This window comes from Glossina fuscipes, unplaced genomic scaffold, assembly GCF_014805625.2.
Source record: "Glossina fuscipes isolate IAEA_lab_2018 unplaced genomic scaffold, Yale_Gfus_2 257, whole genome shotgun sequence".
NCBI classification, from domain to species: Eukaryota; Metazoa; Arthropoda; class Insecta; order Diptera; family Glossinidae; genus Glossina; species Glossina fuscipes.
In genome coordinates this window covers 1,347,890-1,357,724 of record NW_023998600.1, presented here as the reverse complement: position 1 = coordinate 1,357,724, position 9,835 = coordinate 1,347,890, and the positions used below count along the sequence as shown (strand labels likewise).

At 37.6% G+C, this 9,835-nt stretch overlaps 1 protein-coding gene across 1 annotated transcript; it reads left to right on the top strand.

Annotated features, from left to right (window-relative positions):
* The first annotated feature begins 237 nt into the window (after positions 1-237).
* On the top strand, positions 238-5,787 carry LOC119642758 (myosin-13-like). Its single transcript, XM_038042022.1, has one exon. The coding sequence runs from the start codon at positions 238-240 to the stop codon at positions 5,785-5,787; it is 5,550 nt and encodes a 1,849-aa protein (XP_037897950.1).
* Positions 5,788-9,835: the final 4,048 nt, after the last annotated feature.

Genomic DNA, 9,835 nt, shown 5'->3' with positions numbered 1-9,835 from the left:
TAATATAATAGAACTTTTCAAACAATAATCCAGGTTACTACGCCGTGGAAAGAACTTACAAAAAAAAGTAAATCAATGTGAAAATATTTTGGAAACGAAATTAATAATATACGCCCTTTGCATTTATTTACGAACGCGTGTCCCACGGTTTCTGGAAAAAAGTCTTAGAGAAACGAGTAATTACATAAAAGAAGAACAGACACTTTGATTTGATATCATAATAAAGCGACGGAAAATATGGATATGGGCAGCTGGAAAAATATTCTATTGCAATGGATATCGGAATGCGGCTTCGCCGAATGTAACTTTTTCAATTTAGAACAATCGGACATTGAAAAGTTCTATATGAACTTTAGCAAGAAGCATCACGAAATTGCTTCAAGCAAATGCCCGGAACTATGGGACTTTTTACAACAATTTTATCCTGAATTTGAAGTGAATCGCGACGACAATAATGGTTTAAGTTCGGCAGATTACATATACGTGTATACTTTGCTGCTGCATTTCTCATGCGTTAAACGTCCGCAAACGTTTTTTCATGATATCTGCCAAAAATTGCCGAGCGATTCACAGCAAAGCATGGCCCAGTTTTTCCACGAATTGTTGGAAATGGAACAATTAAATAAAGTCAATTTACGCGAAGCTGTGGCCGAAGTGATCGCATCACATGCATTGTCGCGATCTAATCATTCAATCAGCAGAAGTAATGATAGCCTCACACCAGGCACTAGCATTGAAACCGATTCCCCGTTGAAGACACCAAAACGTAACATTGGCGCGCGGCGCAACTTACTACTTACTCCGAAAACTCATCTTCTGGAAGAACGAACACGTGAATTGTTTGCCTTGAGAGCCCAACTTGATACTGAGCGTTATGAAAAAGATCTTTTAGAAATACAAATAAAACAAAACGAAGACAAAGTTCTTAGACTGAGTCAAGACCATAAAAAGTTAATACAGCAAATACAAGAATTGAAAATTGATGTCCTTGTGAAAACCACAGACGAAAATAATTCATCGGTCGATCGTGAAGGCGTTGAGCGTGACCAGGCGCAGAAACGCTTAGTTAAAGAAATAACGCAGAAGGATAATGAAATCGTGAAATTAAGTGAAACCTTAAGAGCCACGGAAGAAGATAAAATTCTTGCGGAAGAAAAGCTCACCTACAATGAATGGCAAATTGAAATGTACGGTGAACGCATTGATCTTTTGGAATGTGAAATGAATGATCTTGCTGAAGAGATTCAGAAAAGAGACAGCACGATTAAATATCTCAACGATGCAAAAGTCGAGTTGGAACAATTCATTGCTGAGATGCGTGTAGTCGGATTAAAAGCTTCGATTGAGGTTGATTCATCATTTTCGCCGGCTACAGAAGTTTTTAGTCAGTCCACGCCGCCGGAGCCGGAAAGTTTGGCTGCTTCTGTTATTGACAAGCAGTTGCGTGAAAAGGAACACGAAAACGCTCAGTTGCGTGCAGAACTGCATAGGCTGAATGCTAATAACAAATTATTCGCCGAACGCCTTAAAGAGATGATAAAATTGAAAATGAATGAGTTTAAAATTACTTCAGATCTGCATGATTATGATTTGGAAACTGATAAGTGTGATCCCACCGCCCAATTTAATATATTCGCGAGTTGCATGGAAAAAATCAACATGCATCACCAACTTGAGAAGAATAAGATCAAATCCCTTGAACAGGAAATTGTAGTATCGCAAAAGAAGAATTTGGAATTGGCACGTAAATTAGATTCTGTACTCCAAGACGCAAACTTGCTGAAATATGATCTAAACGCCTTTGAACATAACAATAAAGAGCTAGAGGAAACAAAGAAAAGATTACAAAATTCTTTAAGCAATTGTGAGGCAGAGCTGAAAAATTTAAAAGAGCAAGTAACGGACAGCGAAAAGATCAAAGAAAGCTCGACCAAAGAAATAAATGCTTTGAAAACAAAATTGCATCAAACCGAAAACATAAATGCCAAACTAATGGACTGCAACGCTCAGTTAAAAGAGCAGTTAGATGGTTTGCAAACTAAGTTACAAGAGTTGCAAGAAAAGTGGATGACTCAGACCAAATGCTTAGAGGAACAAATAAAAGCACTCAACGATCAACTTCAAAACCAAAGCAAGGAGCTACAAGCATTTCAAGACGCGGAGATTGCTTTAAAAAGAAACTATGAGCAGATATTAATACGTAACGAGCTTTTTAAAGAGAATTGGCGAGAAGCAACTGAGCACTCGAACACCATGTGTAATGAACTTAGGTCGAAAGAGAAGGAAATGTCCGGTTTGGATGTGCAAATATCGAACCTAACTATGAAGAATAGCGATTTAGCGAAACGTATCGATGTATTAATGCAAGAATATAAACAAGAGAAACAACAATTGCAGAGGAATCAAGATCAAGGGCTGGAACGCATTAAGGAATTGGATAATGAAATTTTTAAACTGAACGAAGAACTTGCACACATGCGTACCATTCTCGAAAACAGTGAATCTCAGGGTACCCATTTAAGCCAAACACTGGAGCAGTTACAAAGGAAAGGAACTGAATTACTAAAGTTATGTTCCGGTAATTCTATGCCTGATAGCTCGGTCGATGCTTTTGAGGAACTTGAATATCACATTAAATCACTTGTAGAGCAGAATTCCACAAAGGCAGCTAGATTAGAAACACTGGAAGTCACGCAAAAGGAAAGCAATAGCCGCTTGAATTACTTGCTGAAGCAAGTGCAAGAAAAGGAACGCGTGCTTGACCAGCGCAGTAGTACTTGTGAGGAGCTACTCGTTTTGAGGGCGCAAAATATTGAATACGAAGATAAAATTGAAAAACTAAAGGTCAACCAAAGTCAGTTCATTGAGCAAATTAAGAGCGACTTGGATAAAAAAGAAAACGAATTGCATCAGCAGATGGAGGAGGCGAAATTAGAACATGAACAACGTTTGAAGGAATTGAATAAGGAATTAATATTAGAAAGAGAACACAAAACTAATAAGGAAAGGGAGCTATTGTTGGTAACAGCCGAACACATGGGAATAAAGAGTAGATTAAACGACGCAGAAAAAGAAGTGCGCACATTGCAGGAGGTCAATGGCAGAATTAGGATTAATTGTGAACGTTTGCATAGTTTTGAGAAACGCGTTATAGAGTCCTGCGAGGGGAATGAGAGACTTGAACTGGAAATTCATACCTTTAAATATGAAATTTCTAAGAAGGCACAATATTTAATTGATTCTGACAAAGCTATGTGCAAACTAATGGAAGAAGTTAAAAATTTCGATTACTTGAAAAAGCAAATTAAAGATTTGCAAGGTTGTTTGAACCAAGGAATTAAAGCGAGGGAAATAATCGACAAAGTCTTAACGGAACACAAGCATATATCAGAAGAAAAACTGCAGGAGCGATTGAATGAGCAGAGCCAGGCCCTTAACATATTTAACGATAAATTAACTAAAGTGACCAGTGAAATAGAGCGATTGTTAGGAGAATCAACCCCCTTTGTATTGCAAATTCAGCGAGAACAAGAAGAAGAGAGCATTTTGCCGTCATCTCTAAAGAATTCGGCAGATCAAATGGGGGCCAACGTTCAAGGGGAAGGAAGCCGCGGGGAAAATTTGGAAAGACTTAACGATGAACTCAAATCGCAACTTGAATCTCTACCTCAACAAAATGAGAACCTTCCTAGTAAGTTGTCTGAACGTGAAAACGATTATAGACCGCTGTTTGAAGAGCAGGAACAAGTTCGAGAAGATTCCCAAGAGAAACTCTGCACATTAATGCGAAAATTGGCGGAAAGTTGTGACAAACTGGAGAGCTATGACGTCGCACTTAGGGATATGGTGGTAGTGATAAGGAATAATATTAACCTGACCGCCCAAAAAGACGAAATCAAGAACATTTTCAACGCTTGTGCCGACTCATCGGAATGTGGTATTAATCAGTTACGTCATTGGCTTAACCGTTTGCTTTATATTCAAAGTGTCCAAGATAGCAAAATAGAGGAGCTGCAGCAGAAGGAAGACCAAAACTTAAATTTAAAAGAAGAGTTGATTAACGAAAATCAAGACCTGAAATGCAAACTAGAGCGAAATCAAAAAAAAGTCCAAGATATGCGTAAACAAATGGAGAATAAGGATTCAATTATGCAAAAGCGCCTTAAGGTTGAGGTCAAGGGCTTCGAAGAGGAAATATTAAAACTGGAAAAAATGCACGAACGTGAGGAAGGAACACTGCAAAGCGATGCTGACAAAGTCATCTCGGGAAATGAGATTAAATACCCTAAAGCGGATTTATTACGTGCGAATGAAAATGTTTCACAACTCATACAACAAATCGACTCGATAAGAATGGAAAAAGAAGGTGTTTGCGAAGAGAATCAGTTGCTACGTAAGCAATTAGAAGAGGTGGGCAAACATTGCACTACCTCCGAAACGAAATTACAGTCTTTCATTGAGCGCTGTCAGTCCTGGGAACGCCACCTCAGCGCCAGTCAAAACGAACTAAGAAATGCCAAAACAAATTTAGAAAAAAGCGAGACAAATATCGAGAAATTAACGAATGAAAATAAAAAGCTCTGTGAATCTCATCAGGCAACCACTAAACGGGTTGAAAGTATGGCTCTGAAACTGAGTAACGCTCAGACACGCAGCATCGAACTCGAAAGAGACAACGAAAAGTTGTGCAAAACATTGGAGGCGAATTTAACAACTGCTGAGACATTACAAAAGGAGAAAGATTTGCTGCAAAGCGAAGCTAGCGCTCTAAAAGAGCGACTCTTGCGGGCCGAAAGGGGCCACGTGCAGCTGCTTGCCAAAGTACAAGATCTCGAACATATAAATAGAACATTGCAGGATGCTAAACAAAAATCAGACACGGCTGACATAGATGGCAAAACAAAAATAGACAAACTTGAAAAAGTGAATGCATCGAATGAAGAGAAGGTACGAAAACTGACCGCGTCGCTGAATAGTAGCGAACGTTCCAATGTCAAACTTAATTTGGAAATCGGTGCCCTAAACTCGCAATTCCAAAAGCTTAGTTCGGAGCTTTCCGCCAAATATGAAGCGCAAACTGAACAAATCCAGCGGCATCTATTTAGGGCCCAAGAGCAAGCGCAAAAATATGCAGAACTTAATCAGAATTTGACAAATCAGATTAACGGACTTCAAGACCAAAGTGCGAAAATTGACCACCAGTTGTCAAAGGTTTCGTTGTTAGTGAGAATTAGTAAGGAGCGTTGCGATAATCTGTGCACCGAAGTGGAACAATTGCGAGCTGGATTACTGGTATTGCGGGAGGCTAAGGCTAAAGCAGAACGAGAAAAAGAAATTATTAAGCAAAGTCTAAAAGAGATGCACGCTCAAAACGAACAGTTAATGCGTGAGCGTGACAGTTTGGCCGAAAGTTTAGAGGACCAAATTAAACGTAAGACCAAAGAAGTAGAAAGCATGCAAAATGAACTAAAGCAACTTAGAGAAAAAGCGGAAAGTCAAAGTTCAGAATTAATAGAAGGCGAAAAGGTTACAGCAACCAATGTAGTCGAAAGGGAAGAATTACGTACGCTTCTCTCTAACATGAATGAGGCTCTTGAAAAGGAGCAACAATTAAATGAACACTTGCGGTCCGATAACCAGTTGCTGCATGATAAATGTCAGGAAGCAAAACAGCATGCTGCTGAAGCAACAGTCGACGGTGGAGAACGCGTTAAAGGAAATCGTTTGGAATTGGAGAAGATACTGGAAAAGATGAAAGCCAAAATCAAAAGGATTTTGAGAAAATGAAACGTCCAAATACCATATAAGTAACGACGTTATCATCTAATACAACAACAGAGTGGGTGCGTGCTCCAAGTTTGGGTAGTAATTTGGCTATGGAAGATGAAGAGGGTGAAATATTTAATAATACATACTTATACGATTAGAAAATGAGACGAATGTCCAATTACTTGAGGTGTACATGTCGAGGAATTGAAATACCGCAGTTGAATGCTGCCGCTGGTTTTGCGTAGCACTTATGCAGCACAATTTGATCACGAATTGAACGAAGATAATTTCAAAATAACACAATTTGCTACAAACAGAATACTAGACAAATTAAGTAACAAGAAGACAAGCAATAAACAATTTCCACCAGACAATAAATAAAATTAATGTTAAGGCTATTAATAACACCTTTCCAAAAACAATATTAATGTAATGTGTTTAAAATAATAACCTGTAATCCACACTTAAAGTAATAATGTTATTACTTTCAAAACATTTAATTAATAAATTTACTGCGACAATGTTAAAAAAATTAAAAAATAAATTTTTTCTTTGACAGAAACATTTAGTATTATAAGAAGAAACAAACACATACATCAGAATTACTCAGAAAATCTCACTGTGGTAGTACGTGCAGTTTTGATGGTAGCACGAATGCTTTGTTAAACACTGTTGATAAGCCTAAAAAATAATCAGGCGCTACGCATTATAAAGGCCCACGACCACCCCTACACTTAGAAAAATGGCGGCCGGTCTATTGCTACCAACACGGAGCCTTTTTGGAAAATTTTAAAGGATACTAATTGTGGATCAAATGTTGTCACTAGAATGCCGGCACGTTTTAATATATTCACGTTCTAGCTTGGGTAAAAGTGCGCGTGATAAGAATAATGCTCGAGATTTGGGAAAGACCCTGCAAAAGGAAAACCCCAGGGGTGACTGCACCCCTGCAAAGCACTGATAAGAGCGATGGCGATGTGTGAACTTCAACGGCACGTAAAAGCAAAATACACTTTGATCAACGACTCTTATTGAACCAATTGATCCCATTTCCCTCACCTTTGTTCAGGGAAACACCAAAAATTATGCTGAAGGAGCCAAAGAAAAAGTCTTTCGATTTGACTTCTAGCGTAACACCGCTTAAAATGTTTGGAAAAATAACGAGCCACGTAAAGTCAAGGCCAGAAGTCAAGGTTTAGACAGAATTCTAAATATATTAGAGCAAAAGTCAATTATTCAAGACTTCGCAATTCTTCTGATTTCAAATCACGGCTCTCGAAGTATTTGCAAATGTTGTGTACGGCTACCAGCAATGAATGTACATCATCGTGTCCTGCATGCACTACTCCATATGAACAAGCATAACATAAAGAATGTGATCAATAGCTTGATGACTTTAATCGTTCTCGTAGATTAAATTCAACATCCATCAGTTAAATCGCCGAACGTCATGTTACCATCAAAAATTTAACATATAATTTGAAGGAAACCAAAAATAACAAGAAACACAATAAGAAAAATTTTAAGAAATATATTGGAAAAACGTCATTATCTCAGCAGACGTGTGCACATTACGGCGGCGAATGCTTATAAGCTGCTGAAGGTAAAGACAAAGCACAAAATGAAGTTCGTCAAGTCAATATCTTGCAAACCTTGATCAGTTTGTTGCGATGCAGGGCCGTCTAGAATGTAAGCATCTTTTTCTACAAGAGAAATCATGCAGCAGTAGTAATCGTCAGTTCGAAGAATTGTTAACACAAATCATTTCTGCAGCTCCATTTAAGGTCAACAATTGACAATTTATGAACCATTATACCTTTATGGCCGTAGAGTCCGCTTCCAGTTCGGATATAAGCCGTTCGCCCTTAGCACTTAGCTTCTGCATCGAGACGGCCTGAACCATTTACACGCCCCATTTATGGCAGCTCTATAACCTATAATCATCGTTTACCACGTAGTTTGGAAGATCGACTTTAGGTCAGCCGATGCTTTTAAAAAGAAATTGATAATAAATAAAAAGTTTAATTTTCTCGTAGTCAAAGATTTAAATATTCTTTTACTTTTGGGATATTTGTTGAGTAATTGGTTGCTTAATGAGGCAATCAAACTTACTAAAAAGCGTTCTTGGATCGAAGTTTGCTTTGTTGCAGAGTATCACGAGCAATCGCCCAGAATAGTTTCGCCACAAAGTCGAACTATTGAAGCAAATGAGAAGGAAAAATTAAAATTCTAAGAGTTCGCCACGCCCAGTGCGTGAGCATATCAGCTTTTCTACAATCAAGAAAAAAACACTCCATTACAACTTATCGGTCTACGCAACAACTTATATCGTTACTACATAAACATTAATGTCTTCTTTGGTGGAAAAAAATATTTGAATTTTCCCATAGATATATTGATGTCTAATTGCCGTGTCGTACAAGAAAAAGAATATTTAATGATGCAGAAAATCTTGAATTAATGTCCCTGGAGAAGTAGTGTGCTCATCCCAACACAAATATCACAGCTTTGCTGTTAATGCCGAAGACTTTTGAAATGTTCCGAAGTTTTTCTCTGCTGTCAAGTGAACTGCATTAAAACATTTAAGCTCTAACGTATCTGCTCTCGTTCCACATAAAAAAACCGTAATCTTCTCTCTCTCGTTTACAATCCATAATAATTCCGATAGCTTTGCCTTCCTCAACGACATTGAATAGATTGTAAATACCATCCAATGTAATGTAGATGAGCAAAGCTTAGCAAAAGTTAAACATTTTGTCAACCAACTTCTTAATCCCTTCACGAGAGTGGTTACAAGTCACAATCGCAATCCTGTAGATCATCACACAATTCAAAGCTTAACTATTAAAAGTAACCCGACTAACTCGCGCGACTGTTCGCGACGAAATAAAGCCAACTGAAGACCACCTTCTTTCAAATGACTTTTCACCACTATATATTCAGAAAATAATTCTGAATCGATCGGTATAATAAAAGCTAGGTCAATCTTAGGCCTTCTGCGTGTAACATACGTTCCCACAAACTCAATACAGCTTGTACCACACACAAGTACACAAGCTGTGTGAGGTGCAATATTATATAATCAACCAATAATACTCAAGAAAGCAAAAACTAGAAATTGTTTTTCTTAAAGTAGCAACTAACATTTATGTATTCTTCTTCCAAATAAATTCAACAAGTTTTCCCCTGCGACAACCAGTCAACAACATGGACCGGCAGAAATCCCTAATTGAAGCAGAATCATATTCTAAATGAAAAAGCTTATCTGCCGGCCTGTCTTTGTTCTTATTTGTTTCTTTCCTTCTTCTTATTCATTTATTCTACCGAATGTCTATCAATCGAATTTGCGTCCACCCTACAGAACATGTTTCGTGTTAAGACGTAGTACGACCAACAGGCGTCCTTAACTCTAACTTGACATATTTGTCCCAGATTTGGACTACGTATGGCAAATTGTAAGTCTTCTTATATGAAGTAAGCTTTGCAATGACGAAGGAAGGTCTATTTTTTCTTACTATATGAAAAAAACAGAAGAAGACAAAAAGACGTTTTTTGTAAACAAAGTTAATTTTGCTAAATTTGGATAATGGCCTTTTATATAAGGGCTTCATGAGAAGCGAGTCTTCAGAAACAAATTATCATATTTGTATTCTATCACGGAAGAAATTAAGTGATTAAAGGTGTTTGATTAGCGGCCTTGCCCAACTTTCTACAGGATTTCCTTTAATAAATACGTTTCCAAAAGGTTTGTCGTTTTTGATGTTATTATCTGCCATGAAAGAACTGTGTAAGTCTTCAAATTGAAGCGGAAACAATCAAAACGTCACGAAAAGTATGTTGGAAATCCGATTTTATTTGAATTATTTATCTAAACAAAAATAAATTCGTATACAAATGCCTAAAATTATTACATCGAGTTATAAAAAGTGCTGGAAGATACTCGCAACAGTTTCAGATTAAGTTTGAATTACAAAGCTCGACAATCTCAATGGCCACTATAGAGATCTCCTTATTCGCGTTTCTTTGCATTTCCTCGAGTTTTTTGAATCCATCACAATATCTAACA

Bases quoted from the DNA above. Each gene is read 5' to 3' on its own strand.
- LOC119642758 (XM_038042022.1), top strand. From the start codon at position 238: ATGGATATGGGCAGCTGGAAAAATATTCTATTGCAATGGATATCGGAA.